We start from the raw sequence: 21,527 nt of genomic DNA, 5'->3' as shown, positions 1-21,527 counted from the left end.
ACCAAACAGACTGGGTTCTCACCCTATGAGATTCTCTACGGAAGACCACCCCCGCTAATAAAGGACATTAAGGGAGATCTAAAAGAAATAGAAAGTTTAACTTTGCTCCAACAGATGCGCAGTTTTGGAAAAGTGCTCCATGACCTACACTGCCATGTTCGAGAAAAACTCCCTATTAGCTTAACCACTGTTGTACATTCCTTTAGGCCAGGTGACCAGGTTTAGATAAAGGAGTGGAATCTTCAGCCTCTCCAGCCTCAGTGGAGAAGGTCCTATTCAGTGATCCTAACCACCCCCAAGGCAATCAAGGTGACAGAGATCACCCCATGGATCCACCATACCCGAGTGAAAAAGGCAACTCCTGAGTGGAAGAGTCAACTGGACTCCAGTGATCTGCTCAAACTGACCCTGAGGAGGGGACCTTCAGCCTTGTCCTAGTCACAAACCAGAAGGTGACTAGTCTACACACAGCAGAAACTTGAGGAGTCAACTAGACAGACAGTTAATGGACTGTTGTTTTTCTCATGGGCAATGTTCTGTGGTGATGTTTGAGTTCTGCCATCCCCTACCCATCTCTCTTTCTGGTACTGTAATCTTGTTTTGGTCAGTAGCAATAACAGTAACGGCCCCAGCAGGACCTAGCTGAATCAAGAGATTCTTTCTGACAGTCTTTCTCCTCCTACTGACAGGATGTGATATTGCTTTTGGTTGCTTCTATTCTGGGTTCCTCCTACAAACCTAAACCCCCCATGATGGTTCTCTACAAGAGAAAGATTTAAAACAATGTTTGGGGCTGTAGTAATTATGGTGTTTGGTTGTCTTATATGCCCATGCGTGCTGCCACTGGTCATGCAGTCCATATTGACCCTGTTGAAAGCCATGGTGAAACGAAAAATGGCTGCACAATTATATCTGTTACATGATTACCAAAGAGTAAATCCCATCCCTGAGGATGAAAAAGATGATGTATTTTGACAAATAAAGTGTCAAAGCATCAAAGGGGGGAATATTGGAGCCAACATGGCTATTTTCTGGGATTTACTATGTGTCTAGAATATGCCTTGAATTCCCTACTCTGGGGACTACAAGCAGCTTTCTGCAAGCTCAGAAGTGTCACAGACCTCCAGCTAGGCTCTGCAAGGTTTCCTGTGACTGAGATCACATTCTATAGGGAGGCTGGGGGAAAACTCTGTAACCAACTTATTTCTCTGTAACTGACTTGTCTTTCTGACCACCTGTGAACCATCTACTGCAAACCCCCCCTAATTACATATATAACTCATCTCCTGACACTGATTGGGGCTCAGGGCATTGAGAAATTATCTCCCCTGAGTCTGCTGGCATAATCAAATTCTTGCTTCCTGCAGAGTGATCTCGGTGACTTTGTTTCCCTCAACACTTTTTCTAAGTCCCAATGTCTCTAGCAAATTTGTCTTATACTTTCCAACTTTTTGGAAGATATTTCTATGTTTGTTTTATGTGTTATGTATAGTGGTCTAGCCCTACTTACTGGGAGAAATAAAGAAAAATGTTTCAACTTTACCTTTCCCAAAACTGAAGTCCAAACATACTTTGAAAAAGCAAATTTACATTTGCTTTATAACATCTCAGGCCACACGTAGGAAAGTTTTTTAACAGGGGTTATGTTAGTGTGACATGATTATTTCTCTACATTACCAATATTCTATCATGAAATTTATACTAATATGAAGGCAAAATTAACTTTATATTTAAATTATTAAATATGATTCATAAGTATGTTTTATTGTTTTTAATTTTTCTAAATACCCTTCAGCTAGACTGAACGTTGTTTATTTTCTATCACTCTATTTAGCAACTTCTCTAATTAGGAGATCACAGCTGACCTTTCTTTTAAGAAGATAGAGATTTTTTTGAAGAGTAGTGTGCTGACTCGGGGGTTTCCTGGAGCATGCACAGCTTTCTCTATTTGACTTCTACAGCACAGGCAGTTTCTCCACTATGCAGTGGCCAGCAGCATTCAGCAGTAAGTAGCTTACCCTGGCACACTTCCTCAAATCATTTTGAAGGAGAATGTCTCTGATGAAACACCTTCCCAAGATCACCTTTCTTCCTTACCCTAGAGAAAATATTTCTAGGAATTCCTGCCATTATGTTGCCAAAATAATTTCTCTGTTATTCAGTGGAGCATGGTTGTGCTCTGGATCTCAGCACTGAAAGGATAGGCAGTAGGGAGGGGGGGCAAGCTTCCTAGGGTGCTTATCTTTGAACTAACATAATGACTACTGCTTACTTCTGTTATTTCTGAATTCTTTTGAGTCATCTTACCATACTACTTGCCAATACTTCATGATGCCAATGATATACTAAACAACTATATTAAACTTTTCCCATTCAAATTACAATGTGGTAAACATTCAAATTAAAATTGGTAAAGGATTATCAATGACAATATTTTCTTTCAGTGTGGCTTGTCTTTAAACATGGTTTAAGTTATTTTGTACCTTGAAGAGGTTTAAATTTGTAGACTGTCAGAGTTGGCTTCTTCTTTCTCTCAGTTCATTCCAAACTGATACACAACTGGTAGCAGTTATGGTCTAGGAGATAGACAATCAAAGGCAGGGTTTTAGTTTAGATATGCTTTTAGGTGTGAGCAGAGGGCTGATGTTCCTTTTCCAATGGGAAAGTCAATGCTAGTAAAATAGAGCATATGGTGGCCTTGGAATTAATCAAGCTATCACTTGTGGCTGAGTGTGATGAAATGCCAACTGAAACTTGAGCCTTAGGAACCCAAGTGGCTGCTTCATTTGATTATTATAATAGTAATGATGACTTAAAGGACTGCACTGTGGGATAGATTCTTTTGCGTTCACTTGAGTGCTTACAAGAGAAAATGACAAGCTCAAGAAGAATGTTAAATCCCAGCTCAAGTCATAGTCCGTGAATCAAGAGCTTCCACGACAGTCCTTAAAGAAGCTCTTATTTCTTTTAGTCACAGGGCTGATGTTGCTGAAAATCCAACACAAAATTTAAATCTGTGGGTTGCTAAATTACAGTGACAGTTACATTCACAAGCTTGCCAAGTTTTTCAATTGATGTTTATGAAGGAGAATGGAATCCTGAAACTTAGAATGGAGAAAATTGTTTGAGTCTAGATGAAATTGATAATATTAAGCCACAGTCTGGAACATTCTAAGGCATTTCATCCCAAAAGCTGTAGGAAGAAACTAACAAGACAGGCTTATAAGTGCATATGATGATAAGGATCATAGACAGCAGATTTTGTTATCATTGGATAAGAAAACCCTAAGACAGACAGACCATCTCATGAAGAGACTTGACTTTTTACCAGTGAATGGAGAAAAAGCCTTGAGGCTAGAGAGAAATAGAAGGAACTAGAAGAGAAGGGAAATCCAGGAGGAGGTGACTCAAAAATCATAGAAGGAATAAATAGTATAAAGTGCTTCTATAAATTCTGATGCCAAAAGATTGAAAAATATCCACTGTATTTTCCCTTGGTAACTTTTGAAAGAGTAATGTGAATATAGAGGAGTAGCACATGGAACAGCAGATCAGATATAGGTATATAGATTGTATTGAAGTAACTCAACTTTGAGTTCACCTTATGTTTCCTCAACTGACACAGTAAATCTGAAATACTGTATTTCCTCATTGGCAAGTGTGAGATCAAGATTACTAACATTAATGTAAAGATTCAAGAAAATATTCTGACTAATATAACAGCCAGGAAAAAGAGATGATGATGATGATGATGATGATGATAGTGATGGAGATGTATAAATGCATGACATGTAGACAAAATTTAACAATTACCATTTACCATTATACAAGATTGATAAACTATTTTAAAAACTTTAAAGAATAATGGAATGTATACTATAACTGACCAGAGAAGTCCATGAAGACAACTAGATGCCGGACAAAATGGAAATAAAGAAAGTTTTCTGCTTATAGCAGCAATAACAAATTAAAAAGGATAATGTGGTCAGACATAGTGGTCCTCGACTCTAATACAAGCTGCTGGGGAAGTGGAGGCAGAAAGATCCCAAGTTTGAGGCCAGCCTGGGCAAAGTTAGTGATAGCCTATCTCAAAAACAAAATAAAAACAAAAAAGCTTGGATATAGTTCAAGTGGTAGATGCTTGCCTAGCAATTGTGAAGCCCTGGATTCAATTCCCACTACAGAAATAGAAACAAAAGCAACAACAACAACAAAAAAAATGAAATGAGGATAACATAAAAATAAATTCCCATTCACAATTCTTATGCACATAAAGATCAACTTAAATAAATGGTAAAACATGCTGTTCCTTGAATTGATTAATGTCTTAAAATATCGGTTTTCCCAGTTATATATTTAAGGCCATTTCAATTCAATATCTTAAAGAGGATTTTATTTTTTGAAACAACAAAAATTAACCTAGAGTTTAGACAAGTCAATGCATGCGAAGAGTCAAGAAATCTATGCAGTTAATGACTTTGAGTTAGAACTGTCTGTACAAAATGATAAAAAAAATTGTATAATGTTGATATGATTCAAAATAAAAGAAAAATGAAACCTCAGGAATAAGATGGACTCAAACATCAAAAACACACAATGCAAGTTCTAGAAGTTGGCCTAAGTAAATAAGGAGATTTGGTATATCATAAAGCATAATTTTAAAACACTGCAGATATTGAATATTATTCAATAAATAATGTCAGGGTATCAGGGAAAATTTATGAAGCTAATATTACTAGATCCCTATAATATACATATTTTGTCTCATCATTATAATTTTCTGCACATATACTTTTACCCCAAGCTCCAAGAATTTAATCATAAGAGAAACACATAGAAAATATGAAACAAATGACAACAAAAAGGTACTGACTATAGCACTGACACAACAGTAAATAGACTGAGATGACTGAAATATCCAAAGAGGGAATTAATAAAATAAATTTGGGTGTATCTATAAAACTGAATAATATAGAACCATCAAAAATTATTTAGATATGTGTTATAGCACAAAGATCAACACTATGTGTTATTAGAGAAAAATTTAAGAGGGAACAGAGCATGCACACGTGTGTGTATTATTGTCTAGATAAATATCAGTCTGCTGACAGTGATATATTCAGGTACAATATGTAATGTCTGTAATATTTGTTTGCATTTTCCCATATATTTTTTATATTTTCTGGCATAAGCTATTCATTTAGATGAAATAGCAAATCTGCTTCATAAATGAAATTAATGCATTATATAGAAACCATTTTTTGTTCATTAACAAAGCTGTGTTTTAGATGATTTGTAACTCAAATGGAAATAAGAGTATTAGCTAGGTATTGCTGCATAACAATATATCACAAAATGTAACAGATTAAATAGCAATCAATTATTATCTTGTACAATTGCTATGAGTCAAAAATTTGGGAAGGGTTTGGATGGCAGCTTCTGGCTTTGGGTCTCCTATGAAGTTTCAGTCAAATAATAGATTGATATGCATTTATCTAAAGACTTGACTAGAACTGAAAGATAGAGGAGTCCAGATTGGCTGGGAAGATGATGCCAGTTCCAACAAAAAGAACTTGGTACCTCTCCTCATGAGGATAGTGGCCACTTGGTTGCTTGTATGTAACTCAGTATATGCCTACGAGCTTCTCTTACATTAGTAATTCAACAGCACAATATAAAGACTGCAATATATTTTATGATCTATCATTTGAAGTCAAATATCATCAAGTCTACAGTATCTCATAAATGATATGTTTGTCCTATTCAATATTGGAGGCACTACATAAGGACATGGATATCAGGACCACTGGGACCATCTTGGAGTCTAACACACAATTATGCTGAGAAAAAAATAAAATTATAAATTTACAAAAATCATAGACAGGCCAGGTTTGTGGCCTGTAATCCCAGCCATTAGGAGGTGGAGATGGAAGGATCATAGTTCAAAGCCAGCCTGGGCAAAAAGTTAGTGAGACCCTATCTTAAGAAAGAAAAGAAAAATGTGTGGGTAGGTGTGGTAGTTCTCACCTATAATCCCAGCTACACAGGAAACAGAGATAGGAGGATGATCATGGTCCAAATGAAAAGCAGAGACCCTATGTGAAAAACAAGCTAGAGCAAAAAAGGCTGAGGACAAGGCTCAAGTGGCAGAACCTAGTTGCCTAGCAAGCGCAACAATATGAGATCAAATTCCAGCATGGCAAAATAAGTATAAGATGCAATAGCATATTTATATTGCATTAACCTAGCAAACTCATGGGTCTTATATATCAATTGAAATGATTAAATGTGATAATTACAGAGAAAGTACTTTAATATTAGTTAAACAAAGACACATAAAATATCTATATAGGGAGTTAACTACTATGCAAAGTGAGCAATGAATAAAGATTGAGGTAAAATAAAGAAATGAGAATGGCTATATAAAAGGGCAGGATTATGGGCAGTCACAATATTTCCTTTCATAATTTTCTTCAATGTTGGGTCACATTTTAGTGAGTCATGCATTTAAATAGAAAATTAATCAGAACTACACATTATTTCAGTGTATATTAATTCTGTTACCTTATAGCAGAAATAATGAATAATTAATTTAAAACATCATCAAAAACTTAAAAAGCAACACAAAAGCCTAGAAACCAATGCATCTAATTTATAAGACAATCTTAGCTGGAAGTGGTGGCTCAAGCTTATAATCCTAGCTATTTTTGAGACAGAGCATTGGAGAATCGTGGTTTGAAGCCAGCGAAGGCAAAAAGTTTGAGAGACCCCATCTCAACCAATGACTGGGCATGGTGGCACATGCTTATCATCCCAGTTACACAGGAAAGCGCAAATAGGAGGATCACAGTCTGGACTGGCTATGGCATTTTAAAGTGAGATGCTTTATCAAAAATAACCAATGCTACCACATTTTCTTAATCCATTTGTCAGTGGTGGGGCATCTTGGCTGTTTCCATAACTTGGCTATTGTGAATAGTGCAGCTATAAACATGGGTGTGTAGGTGCCTCTGGAGTAACCTGTGTCACAGTCTTTTGGGTATATCCCCAAGAGTGGTATTGCTGGATCAAATGGTAGATCAATGTCTAGCTGTTTAAGTAGCCTCCAAATTTTTTTCCAGAGTGGTTGTACTAGTTTACATTCCCACCAACAGTGTAAGAGGGTTCCTTTTTCCCCGCATCCTCACCAACATTCTCCCTCATATGTGGACATTAGATCAAGGGCAAACATAACAATGGGATTGGACTATGAGCACATGATAGAAGCGAGAGCACACAAGGGAGGGGTGAGGATAGGTAAGACACCTAAAAAATTAGCTAGCATTTGTTGCCCTTAACGCAGAGAAACTAAAGCAGATACCTTAAAAGCAACTGAGGCCAATAGGAAAAGGAGAACAGGAACTAGAGAAAAGGTTAGATCAAAAAGAATTAACCTAGAAGGTAACACCCACGCACAGGAAATCAATGTGAGTCAATGCCCTGTATAGCTATCCTTATCTCAACCAGCAAAAACCCTTGTTCCTTTCTATTATTGCTTATACTCTCTCTACAACAAAATTAGAAATAAGGGCAAAATAGTTTCTGCTGGGTATTGAGGGGGTGGGCGGGAGAGGGAGGGAGCAGAGTGGGTGGTAAGGGAGGGGGTGGGGGCAGGGGGGAGAAATGACCCAAGCCTTGTATGCACATATGAATAATAAAAGAAAAAAAATACCACATGGCTTAATTACCAACCTTTTTTTTCAGGAACTAGAGAAAAGGTTAGATCAAAAAGAATTAACCTAGAAGGTACCACACACGCACAGGAAATCAATGTGAGTCAATGCCCTGTATAGCTATCCTTATCTCAACCAGCAAAACCCCTAGTTCCTTCCTATTATTGCTTATACTCTCTCTACAACAAAATTAGAGATAAGGGCAAAATAGTTTCTGCTGGGTATTGAGGGGGGGGAGCGGGAGGGGGCGGAGCGGGTGGTAAGGGAGGGGGTGGGGGCAGGGGGGAGAAATGAACCAAGCCTTGTATGCACATATGAATAATAAAAGAAAAATGAAAAAAAAAAAATTAAAAAAAAAATAACCAATGCTAAAAGGTCTGGAGAAGGTGGTTTGAGAAGTGCCTACCTAGCAAGCTCAAGGACCTGAGTTCAAGCCCCAGTACCAAAAAAACCCCAAAAAGTCATAAATAACAAAGTGCAGACATAACCCAATGATAAAATGGAAAAAACAATACTAAGTGTCCTTCTATAAAAATTAAGAGTCTTTAAATTTGGACATATGAATAAAAATGTTAGAAGGTAATATGAACTGTTTCCAAATTGCTATGGCATATTCATTAATTACTTCATTCAAACAATAATTATGGGACATTGTTTTCTGTGTCATCATTAAGTTAAGTGGTTATTACAGAAAAGTGAACAAGGCACTGTTTTTTCCCTCCAGGCACCCATAATCAAGTAGCCAAATCGAATCATTGCAATATAATGTGATGAGTCCTATATTTAAAAAACTGATATAAGGGAGTGGTCTGCTGCATAAAAAGGGAAAAAGGGACCAGGATAATGATTTAAAAACTGAGTAGAGCTTTTATATTCCATATAATATTAAAATGAATGCTAAACTCAATAACTTGGTATTGTAAGATTGTTCCATTTTGTAACATAAATGTCTGTTCATATTTAGGCTCTTTCAGTTTGCAAAATGCACGCTCAAACTTCTTTGTGCAATAAGGATGTGTTTCAAGGATAAACAGAAGTCAAGAATAATTGCCATGCAGCTAAGACTCACATGCAGTTGAATTGTTAGTCAGAATGCAACACAGCCTTAGTAATTCAGGTATCAATTCCTTCCCTTAAAAGAAAGTGCTGATTGCTGGCTTATCCTGTAGATACTGAATATCAAAATTTGTTCTCCCAACTTGAGGTTTCTACTGCTCATGGTTTGTACATTCCAATAGCTTCTTTACCATTAGTTTAGTTTGTCATTCACTTACTATTCAGTACTTAGTGCCCTGTTGGGTAGCACTGTAATGCTAGGTAGTACAATAAAATATCACTCAGTAATAAACAAGTATGAACTATTTTCCACATAACATGGACGAACTACAAATGCATTAGACTGAGATAAGCCAGACTTAAAAGACTATATACTACACAATTCTATTCATGTGAATTTAAAGAAATAACAATATTTTAGGAATACAAGGAGAAGTTCAAAATAGGGGGAGACATAAAGAAAAATTTTGAGGTGATTGAAGGGTCCTGTATCTCAGTTTTGTGATTATGATCTCATGACTATATGCACTTGTCAAAATCACAAGTGAACACCAAAAGGCATAAACCTCACTTATGTACATTTAAAATAGTTTAAAGCAAATAAAAAATATTTTTTACCTGGGATTTTACGCCTGAAGTTTCAAACCACAAAACAAGCTCACAATAGTTACCTAGATGAAGAATCATAGAAAAATGAAATTTAGATCTGGAAAACCCCTGCCAAACATTTGATATTAACTCCTCGTTTTATGAATAAAAATCAGAAGCTGAAACTTGATGGAAACATAAAAGTATTTGCAACAGAGGACAGAAAAAAATGTAACTTCGATCCTTTGAGGCACACATCAAAAGGTAAGGAGAGGATACCCTGAACTGCCACGTATTTCCCAGTTACCAATCATTTTATTATCTGAAGAAACAAAAACTTGAAATAAAGTTTTGAAAAATGAGTTAGAATTTCTGAATTGGATTATGGGTGAATATGAGACTTCCAAGAGAATATTCTGTATTGAATTAAACAGGTTAACCATTCTTTGTAATATTCTTCTGTGTTTCTGAAGGATTGATTTCTGATAGTTTGATACTTGAAATACAATGTGGTCTCAACCTAAAAACTAACTTGAAATTTCCTCCTTCATTTCAAGCTCTTTAAATAAGAATTCATAATTGAGGACTTGGACAATTTGAATAGAAGTTCTATTGCTTTGCATGACATTGGGGACAATGAACATGCTCTATGAAGTCAGTATAGGACAGAAGAAAAAGATTTCTCAACTTTGAGAATTAAATATCATTCAAATGACTCTCTGTTCTAATGACTAACTTAATTTTCTTACATAGACGCTGTTTTTTAAAATTTAAGCCGAGCAGTGTTATTCATTTTAGAATCTCTAATTCTTCCTCCATGGTTCTTTGGTCAGAGTCTGAAAGCCGATGGAGGAGAATAGTAAGTAATGAGAAATATTTTAAGAGGGAAAATATTAGTATAGCTGACCTTCGTAGGCCTTCATTGTCATGATAAACATGACCTCTGATGGTTTCACAGGTACATGTACCTGGGGATATTTTATATACATAAATAAATTTTCTAGATAAAATGAAAACCTAGGGCCAGAGGTGGAGGCACATGCCTGAAATCCTAGCAACTTGGGAGACAGAAGTAGGAGGATCTCAGTTTGTGGCCAGTCCAGGCAAAGTTAATGTAAGACTCTACCTGAAAAACAAAATAAAACAAAAAAAAAAGCAAAAGGACTGGGGGCATTACTCAAATGGTAGAGTGGTTGCCTACCAAGCACAAGGCCCTGAGTTGAAGCCCCATTACCGCAAAGGAAAAAAAAAACCTAATAACCCTAATAATAATAATAATAATAAAAGAAGAGCTAAACAATATAAAGGATATCCATTCATCTCGTCATGTTTATTGTCCTTTTCGGCAAAACACTTGAGCTTTTCTTACTTAACATTATGTATTGGTCACACCATTGCCAATTCCTTTTCCAATCATAAAATGTTTTGGAAATAGTTTGATCTCATATCAAAGTATTTGCTACTAGCTATTGAGCACTGGAAATATAACTATTGTAATGAGGGAACTATATATTTTTTATTTTATTGCAATTAATTTAAGCTTTAATTTATACAGTCACATATGACTAGTAGCTACCATGTAGAGAAGCACAACTCCACATGTAAGTGGCTTGGGTGATGTAAACAAACCAGTCTGGTCAAATACAACGAATATTTCCTACTAGCATTTTTGATTATAACAAAACCTGATGCAGCAAGTTACAACTAAAAATAAATCAAGGCCTTTATTGCTGATTTCACACTTTCTTGCTACATAGATCAACCAAGAGAGTACCCACTGGCTATTCACATTTCCACAAGAAAAAAACAAACAACTTATAGCTACCTATAAATACAGTGGAGGACAGGTGAAATGACTAGAAACCAGATAATCAATCTGCCTGCCTGGCACAAATTTATTGAGCAAATTCTCACAGGGTGCACTGTCTCTGCAGAATTTTATATGTTCTTTTCACTGTATGGTTGAATTACACTCCTCTGCATGAAGTAAATCTCCTTTTAAATGCACAGCAAACATGGAATGATTTAGAATTTTGAGTAATGTGTTACATTTGCCACCCAGAGTATTGTGAACAAATACAATGAGTTTTTTATTTCACTTTAATTTTAGATCTTGTTTCCACAGATGTCCAAATAGTAACATTTTGGGAGTAGAGGATAGTGTGCATAAATTTTATTGATTTCATTTATATTTTAAATTTATAAATTGTATTTTAGAGAGCAGAACAGGTTCTACCCAAGAAGCCGTGAGGCGGGAGAAAGGTGGCCCAAACAATGTATACACATGTGAGAAAATGTAAAAACAATAAAATAAAAAAGACAGTAATAGACTCACATATAATTTTAAGAAATAATACAGAGATGTCTTTTGCAAAATTTCCAAGTTAAAATTTTCAGCACTACCAAAGAAAATTCCCAGTTTCCTTAATGGTAACATTTTGCAAAACTGCAGTATAACATAGTAAAGATCTTGACATTGGTACAGGACACATACATTATTCAGATTGCCATTTTTTGCCAGTACTCATTTGTGTGTTTGTATCTGTGTGTGTATGTAGTTCTGTACAATGTTATCACCTTTACAGGTTCATGTATCCACAGCCACAGTCATAACACTCCAACAGAAGAATTCCTTATCTTTCCCTTTTATAAACCACATCTAGCTCTCTTCTGCCTCACCCCATACCTAAGTGCTAAAATGTCCTTCATTTCTAAAATGTTGTCATTTAAAACATGTTATGTAAAGGAATCACAAGGTGGTTGGACTTTGATTACAAGATAAAAGCGAGAGCACACAGGGAGATAATGAGGATAGGTAAGACACCTAAAAAACTAGATAGCATTTGTTGCCCTCAAGGCAGAGAAACTAAAGCAGATACCTTAAAAGCAACTGAGGCCAATAGAAGAAGGGGACCAGGAACTAGAGAAAAGGTTAGATCAAGAAGAATTAACCTAGAAGGTAACACACATGCACAGGAAATCAATGTGAGTCAACTCCTTGTATAGCTATCCTTATCTCAACTAGCAAAAACCCTTGGTCCTTCCTATTATTGCTTATACTCTCTCTGCAACAAAATTAGAGATAAGGGCAAAATAGTTTCTGCCAGGTATTGAGGGGGTGGGGGGAGAGGGAGGGGGCGGGGTGAGGGGTAAGGGAGGTGGTGGGGGGAGGGGGGAGAAATGACCCAAACATTGTATGCACATATGAATAAAAAAAAAAGAGAAAAAAAACCCATGTTATGTAAAGGAATCAAACACTATGTTATCTTTTGGAAATATACATTTTCACTCACTAAAATTCTCAGGAGATTTGCCCAAGTATCTTTGCATGTATTAATCATTCATTCTTATTGCTGAGTAGTATTTTATGCACAGATACATTACAGGTTGTTTAACTATTCATCTGTTAATTTGCACTGGTTTCCATGTTTTGGCTATTACAAATAAAACTGCCATTAGTAATATTCATGTTTTGTGTGCAATAAGTTTATTTTTGGAATAAATGCCCATAACTACAATTGGTGGGTTGTAATTGTATATTTAAGTTTAGTTTAATAAGAAAATGTGAAACTGCTTCCAGAGTGGTTATAAAATTTTAAATTCTCATCAGAAGTTTATGATCTAGTTGCTTTACACCCACATCAGCATTTGATATTGGATATTACTTTTTACTTTAGAAGATGACAATTTAATGTTCTTTCACCAACTAGCTCACCATACACATACTTCCCATCTCACCATATAGTTATAGCTTAATTTTATTTAGCTCTAGATTCTGATTTTGTGTAAATATAGCTCAATAAATTATATTCGCTTATAAGCCAAGTAAGAGGTTATTGTTATTTTTCTTTTTATGCATCTACTTCCATTTTCCAAGAAATGATTTGTTTGCTTCAATGTGGTTAATACAGTATTATTTAAGAAGCTCTAGTTATCTAAATTACTCTTCAATACATTCAAACTCTTAAAGATTCTATTTAGCCAACCTTCTTGAAGCCATCTCTCCTTGTACCCCCCACATATGTGGGCACAGAGATCTCCTCCTAAAGCTGGAACAGGACTAGAGGCTCCATCTGTTAGTTCTGGTCTGGGTGCGGGGGCCAAGGGTTTCTGTCTGGTGCTGAGTCTTACTGCAGTGGGCCCAGCACTGAGCTCCAGGGCAAAGCCCTTGTGCTAGCTTTCATGATCTGTTCTCTAGCAAGTAGAATCTTGCTATCCCCTCTGCTTACCCAAGGTTGGGGGAAGGGTGGTAGAGGCAATCACTTAGCCTGCTAGCTAATGTAGTTCCAGAGACTCAGGCTCAGTCAGCAGGTATAAGCCTAGAGGCAGCACTGGGATTCACCATGATAGGCCTGGTACTGGGTTTCAAATATAAGACTTAAGCTTAATTCTTTCTCCCAAGTAGGAGGTATCTCTGTCATGCTGCTTGAAGTTGGAGTAGGAGTGACATGGGCATCTTTTTCCTTGCAGCTTTCCTCAATGTGTCTTTTCTTATTACTGTAGTAAAATCACACATTATGATCTCTTACCTGGCTTCATAAGCTGTTGAGAAGACAGTTTGGTGTGTGAATACCTGTTCTAATTGATGTGTTTGTTAGACACAAATTAGGGGAGATGGTTGCTGGAGGATCTCACTCAACCACCATTTCACTAAGACTCCAATTGCTGCTCTGTAATACTATTATGTAAAATCCTGTCATTACATGTTATTTGTCTAACATTAAAGTTATTGCATATCATGCATGGTAAGAAAATTAGCTAAAACCAGTTTGTCTTTTAATAAAACACTTTTATTTATATGACCAATATTTGACAATAGAAATTAGATAGGAGAATATTGGGGTAAGCATATGATGTTAGAATACTTCACCTAAAATGGACACTTTGAGTTGACAAAAGAACAGCTAAAAAATCAGGAAGTTTAAGGACAATGGATTGAGCTTTAGGCTTAATGACACCCTTCCTTAGTTGATGAGAATACCAATAGAACAGAGAAAAATTATTTTCCATTTGATTTGTATCACCATATCTTTACATTCTACACAGAAGTCCAGACTTGGGCTAGTCTTCTCCTTAAAAGTGGACCAAAGGAAAATTTGAGATCTCTTTGGAGTTTCCAATTTTTCATAGATTTATTAGTTAGCTGTGCAAGGACTGTGTTTTGCATTCAGTCCAACTATGAGCCTCTGCTGTCCATTCAGTGTTATAAATAAAATTGCCATGCTTTACAGCGCTGGGATATAGATAGGGTGTGGAGTGTGATATGATAGTAGTGATCAGCATTAAAAAATTCAGTGGTGATTCACATCTCCCACTTGTTAAACTAAGTCATGTAGAATTTTGAAAGATGATACAGAAAAAATGTAATCTATCATTTCCTAAGCATTAGCAAATAATAATCACCTCCACAACCACCAAGACTGTTTTCAACTATTGACAATTCTAAGAAATTTGATAACTTTCCTTTATATTTCAGAGTACTTACTAATGTCTGTCTTCTTGTGGCAACTGAAGTAACAACATATTTATAATCTTGGTACTATGAGAATCTTGTAAAATTGCTATGGTCAGGGTTTTATGAAGGTATATCAGTATGGAAGGGTATCTCTTTGGCCGATGAAGAAGCCACTCCTCTCAGAGTGAGTGTATTGTGCAGTTAAAGGAGGAGATCAAAGTATGTTTTGAAACAATGAGATCTTAGAGGAAAGAAGAGGAGAGAGTAGAGATTAGGTAATGTGAATTTAAGCCTGTTGGAAAAGTCCTCATCCAGCAACGTACAGGTTGAATTTCACAAATGAAGGTTACACCTAGAATACCTAATAACTTTCATAAACTCTCTATACTTACTGTGTGGTTTCTGGACCAGCAGTACTGGAATACCCTGGGAACTTGTTATAAGTACAGATTCTTAGAATCTGCCCCAGATATAGCGAAACTGTTATACCAAAAAATCTAGAGGATTGCTTTTATGGTGTGTGTATGTGTGTGTGTTTAAAAAGAAATAGGAGCCAGGTCTCGTGACTTACTCCTGTAATTCCACCTACTCACGGCTACTCAGGAGACAGGAGGATTTGCCTAGCCCAGGCAAAATTAGTGAGACCTACTGAGGAACAAAATTTGCCTAGCTTGCACAAGGCGAAGAATTCAATCACCAGTACCGAAAGAAAAAAAAAATCACAATATATATACTAATCACAATACACATACTATTCGGTCACTTTTTAAAATATAATGATTTACAATGGATATCTTTCCATGTAAATACATAAAGAAAGATATTTTTATCCATTATGGATAGACTTATTTGTCCATCCTTCTATCTTTGTTTTTATATTAATCCAATATTTTGGTATTACAATACCAAAAGCAACACTGACTGAGAAATGTCAGCCTAAAAGCTACTGAGCAAGATATCTAGGAGACCCTGGCTCAGTTTCCCTTGAAATCCTCCGTTTTTATCACATCTTGCTGACTTAACGGACGCTCCCCGCCAGGAGAGCACTTCCACTGATCTTTTACATTGCTCTGAAGAGAGTTCCAGGAAAATGCCCAATTCACCAAATACCGTCTTAAAACACTGCCAGACTATGGCTAAGTGAGACGCTACTGGGTTCTGGATTGGCATAGCCTGTTTCCATTACATTCGTGACACCTATGATTCCAGGTTCTTTTGCTAGGTAACAGCAGTTTCTACTCCAAATTCAGTCTCGCACCGAATGAAACACACCAACAGAGGCAGTGCTCATGCGCCTGCGCGAGCTCAAGCATGGGCGTGACGTCCTTTAATTACCTAGCGCTGGTCGCCTAGTGATGGCCGTCCAACCTAGTCCTAAATTGGCCTAGTCCGCAACTGTTTGCGGGCTGCCAAGAGGGCAGCCATGGACACGGAAAGGGGCTCCCTTGTCCCCCGAGACACAGAAACTCTGAAGAGGGAAGTTCAGCTGCGGGTAACCCCGTCGGAGCTGAAGTTCCAGGACGCGCTGGTTGGGAAAACGTACCGCCTCCCCATTACAGTACACAATCTTGGCCGATGGAACCAGAAGATCCGGTTTCAGGAGCCAAACAAGCCACAGGTGATAGAGTAAAGGGCGGACCTTGGCTCCAGGGAATAGACATTGGGCTCCAGAGGAGATTGGCGTGTGTGTGTGTGTGTGTGTGTGTGTGTGTGTGTGTGTGATCTGGGTTTGGAAAGAAGGGAGGATTTCCCTGACCATCTCCTTCTAAGAACCCCAAGTCTATGCACCTTGGCTTTATGATTCTGTAGTTGCCTTAAAAATTATGAGAACAAAATTCTCTATTAACTGCTTTAAATCATCAAGTGCCTGTTTCCTCCAGGAATTAATAGTAGTAAAATTAGTGGAAACTTTTAAACATTTGATAAACACCTATTATATAACAGGCAGTAAGTGTGACTCTTTGAATGGGTACTACAGCCCTACTCTCGTAGGACTTAGAAACTGAAGGCATTTTAATACAGGTCTCACCATCGTCAAAATTAATGTTTTGACAGAATTTCATCTCTATTTCACTGTTACTTTAAATCATGTGTTTGAATGGATGGCCATTAGTTGAGAATTAATATACAAAATGTGATGTTTTGATATGTAACTGCAAAATTTTAGGAAATATTCCTAGTGAGAAATCACATGAAATGATTCTGTATTTACACATATAGAGAAATGAATAAATGTATTTTTTGTTACACACGTAGACAAGCCTACAGTTATGATTAGGAGGGCAATGAAAGAGCATTTTCATCTCCTATTTTCTTCCTTTTTAAAGAAAAGATTATGTACTAATTACCAATACAGACTTGCACAGTATCAAAACTAAAGATTGTTTAATTTATGTATATACCAATGTAGCCGGCACATTTACTGTATTCCAAATCATTTACTATATTCCCACCAGAAAGTCCCTAGTGTCCTATTCCTAAAGTACCTGGAGTAATCATCCCATAGAGGTCACCAATTACTTTGATTTCTAACACTACAGATTAGTTTTGCCTGTTCCTGACTTTCATATAATGGAAATCAGGTTTTAATAATGTTTGTATTTAAATGTTTTTATAAAAAATTACATCTCAAGAGCCTGGCTTGGTGGTTTACACTTATAATCCCAGAACTCCACAGACTGAAGCAGGAGAATCATAAGTTCCAGGCCAATGTGGTCTCATAGTGAGACCCTATTTCAAATATGCCCACCCCCCACAAATTACACCTCAAGATTATTAACTACTCTTTAAGTCTAAAAGTACTTGATTACTCTAGATACTGTCAAATTAGGAAAAAGGTTTATAATTTCATAATTTCGGACATATTTATTGAACAATTGAATGATTGCCTGAAAATACTTTCTTTTTGAAACTCAAGCTGGCAGCAATTTTGGATGTGGGAAAACACTTTTATGGATATTCAGGTAACACTGGTATGGATGGTTTCTGTATAGTAAGAAAATATGAGTAAATTAATTTTAGTTTGTATCTAGAGTTATTATGGAAGACAATTCAGACCACAGGTCTGCTTACTACTTAGAAGTCAATATCAGTGTGAATTTTCTTTTATGAAAAGTTTACAATTGTATATTTTAAAATTGCTTTAAGAGGTCTGGAGGTGTGGCTCAAGTGTGAAGCCCTGAGTTCAATCCATACTACCCCCCAAAAAATTGTTAAAAGAGAGGGTTATGAATGTTCTTATCACAAAAAATGATAAGTGTGTGAAGTGATGGATATGTTAATTAACCGTATTTGCTCATTTCATAATGTATACATTATACCCTGTAACACCCCAGAAGTATATGATTATTGTCAATTAAAAATAAAATTTAAAGAGTATTTTTTGTTTGTTTGTTTCCCTCTGAAGTTTAAACTGATGTTGACCAATCTGGATAAGGAGCTTGCATCTGGTCTTCAGATGACAGCTATGATAGAATATCATCCTGATAAAGATGAAGACACTTTTGACCAACTAGTTATTTTAATTGGAAATAAAATTATAGAAATTCCTCTAATTGGGTATGTAATCTTCGTATTTCATGTTGATATGTTGAATAATCTTTAAATAAAAATAAGGGTCAAAGTAATATTTGGTATTTTCTCTAATTTATATTTGTCATTTCTTAACAGCTGAACTTAAAGAACAAAATTTTTAGAAAATGTGATGTTTATAACAAATGAAAGCCTCATTTTATAGTATTTTTATTAAAAATATCTTGAAAATTTTGAGCAATAGTATTGGCAATTGGATTTTTGCAGGCTCATCTTCACATTTAACTTAATTTTAAAGTATTATCATATTCACTAAATTTTAATTAAGGTAGATGTTTAGATTTTTAAAAACAATCATCTCCTTTTGAGTCTGGTTGAAAAATGTGAATGGATAGAATGAATCTAAAACAGGTCTAAGTGACTGATATTGAGATTAGCTTTGATACAGACTTCACTTGACCAAGATGAATGATGCTTAATTTTATTTTTTATACCAAAAAGTATATTTCAATTTATTGTAAAGTTTAAATTTTAAAGTATTTTAGAGTTTTTATTCATATACATATTTAGTTCTATAGATGTTATATTATTTTGTCTGTATCCACCAACTTCAGAATTCATATTGAAATATTTTCTGCTTATCACATAGTATTTGACATATGCCTTTGGATAATTTCTCTTGTTTTTTTGTTTATACAAGTTAAATTTAGATCTGCAATTATTTTGAGTCTCCATGTTGATGAGATGTTTTGATTTAGCACACTATACCATTCTGCACAGGAATCAAATAGTTGACACAATGTAAGAAAGCTATTGACTTATTACAGATATTTGAATTACATTATAAATTTTAAGTAGGGCCATTTTTAGAGCAGCTTGCACTTGGAAATACCTATGAGTGTACTCAGATTTTCTCATTTGTTCTGGATATGAAGAGAGAGTTTGAGGTTGGGGATGCTCCTGCCCTACATGCCTCTTTAAGTATGATGGAAAAGTGTGTGTGTGTGTGTGTGTGTGTGTGTGTGTGTGTGTGTGAGAGAGAGAGAGAGACTAAAAATTCAATAAAGATCTGTTTTTACTGTATTGATTATTGGTATTATTGTTACCACTGTTAGCTGTTATCTCTGTTAAAGAAATGAACTTGAAGCCTAACAAAATGAGTTCTAAGATAGGCTAATCTATATCCAGATAATTGCTTAAATAAGTCATTTAAATTTTTTGATTCTTTGCCTTTTGTAATATATGACTGATAATATTTCCCTAAACTTTCCTTAATTTTGTTAGTACAAATAGCATAATATACTAAAGGATACTTTGTAAACTGTAAATTGCTATGCAAATATAAATGAAATGGATCATTAGAAAATGTGTATGTAGGACGGTAATAAATTATCAGAAAGATGTATCAGAGCACATGTTTCAAATATGCAGCATGGAAAATCAGTTGTATCCTTTCGTATTTAGATCGTTTTATATTCCAAGTAATGTGTTATAACATCACTGTTTTCTTTCACTTTGTCATATTTTTATCTTTGAAACTAGTTTAATAAAATTGGTTCTATCTTTTTAAAGAAGGATCAAGACAATGTATTGTAGACTTAAGTGGAGATTCACAAAAGGAATTCCAAATATGTTTTGAAAAACACAAATATTCAGATAAGTGAGTAGCCACTCAAGGAGAGAATATTTAAAGGGTGTACCATGCATTTAGATCCATAAAGTTTTATTTCCATGTTAAAATGTGTCTCATTATCTTGTTTTGATATGCTTATTTTTATCACTGCCATTATGACAACTATATAATCAGTAAACCTGCTGAAATGTCTTTTAAGGAGTTAAAAGTGTGTTTATGTCTCCCTATGAATTTAACTATGAAAGTATTTATCATTGTTTAATTATGTGCCCCTCTTTTCGCCTCCCTTAGATTGATCCCATCTTGTCAATTGGAAATTCAGCCAGTAGTTGATTTTGGCAAATTAGTTGCCAACAGTAAGGTGTATTGTAAAGAGGTTAATATCATTAACCATGGCAAAGCTCCAGGTAAGTATTTACTGTCATGTAAGTTCATTTACATTTTTAGAAGAGTTGCTATTATTTTAAAGGCATACCTTGGGTAATTAATATTTTCTCTGACTCATCAAAAAGATGTCTATCATTTCAAATAGATAAAAAAACAAAGGCCCTTAAATATGACTGTGAAGGAATATAATGCCATTAATTCAGGAAAAATGAACCTGCCATCTTATGAGCCTTACAAACACAGCCTGAGTCTCAGATGAGTGATGATCTCCCTGAGGACAGGAGGCAGGATGGTGTCATAGAAGTGACATTGTTTTTAGAACCAACCAGAGACAGATGTAGGGCACAATGACTTAATTGCTGTGTTACGTAGGGCAAGTATCTTTAAGGACATTGAACTTCAGATTCCTTACTTATAAACTGGGACTAATTAAACATATGATGTTTAATTAGATGTACATTTAAAATTATGGTATCTGGGTCATCATAGGCACTCAATAAATATTTGCCTTCTTTCTTCATCATATTCAACTTGAATTCACATGATGGTCCCTAGAAGGCATTTACTAATATTTTGCTGGAAAAACATTTCTGTTTTCTGCAGACTGGATTAATTCTAAAATTCTTACTGTAGTCTAGAAATTTTCATGAAAGTACATGTGTGTGTGTTCATGATTATTTTTCATTGATGGCATATGAAAGGCAGAAAATCACTTGTCCCTTCAGTCTTTAGATGGTCAGCATTTCAGATTGCAAGATTGCCATTTCTCCCAATCTGAGAACTAGCTATAGACAGAAGGGTATCTTTCTCTGAGACTGCTTATTGGATGTAAACCAAATCTTAAATCCAAACTTCTTTCCCACTAACTGAAGTTGTTTTCAGGGGCAGTCTGATTGCACATTGGAAAGCAAAGTCAATCTATCCCACTACTGATTTCTTCCTAGAGTAGGAAGAAAATTGGTAACTGTTTCTCATAGAATATTGCTCACTTAGCTACTTAACTTTCAATGCTTTGGTTTTAAATGAGTGAATGTCCAATGCCTGCAAATTTCTAGAGTATTAATTTCACTTTCAGTTTGACTCAGTGGCAATTGATTATGGTCTGTATTGTCCTATAAACTATCGCTATATTTTAGAGCTGTAATATGTTATTGAGACAATTTTC

General features: G+C 35.6%; 1 protein-coding gene across 1 annotated transcript in view; it reads left to right on the top strand.

The window, feature by feature from the left end:
* The first annotated feature begins 16,169 nt into the window (after nucleotides 1–16,169).
* The window catches only part of Cfap47 (cilia and flagella associated protein 47), a 393,644-nt gene continuing 388,286 nt past the window's right edge, over nucleotides 16,170–21,527 (top strand). The window contains exons 1-3 of the mRNA XM_074062282.1: nucleotides 16,170–16,429; nucleotides 18,218–18,369; nucleotides 20,267–20,382. Of these exons, the coding sequence (XP_073918383.1) occupies nucleotides 16,235–16,429; nucleotides 18,218–18,369; nucleotides 20,267–20,382 (463 nt within the window). The 5' untranslated portion in view covers nucleotides 16,170–16,234. The remainder of the gene's footprint in view (nucleotides 16,430–18,217; nucleotides 18,370–20,266; nucleotides 20,383–21,527) is intronic.

Source organism: Castor canadensis, chromosome X (assembly GCF_047511655.1).
Source record: "Castor canadensis chromosome X, mCasCan1.hap1v2, whole genome shotgun sequence".
Classification (NCBI taxonomy): Eukaryota; Metazoa; Chordata; class Mammalia; order Rodentia; family Castoridae; genus Castor; species Castor canadensis.
Note: the sequence above shows the minus strand (reverse complement) of the source record. Positions and strands in the feature narration are given on the sequence as shown.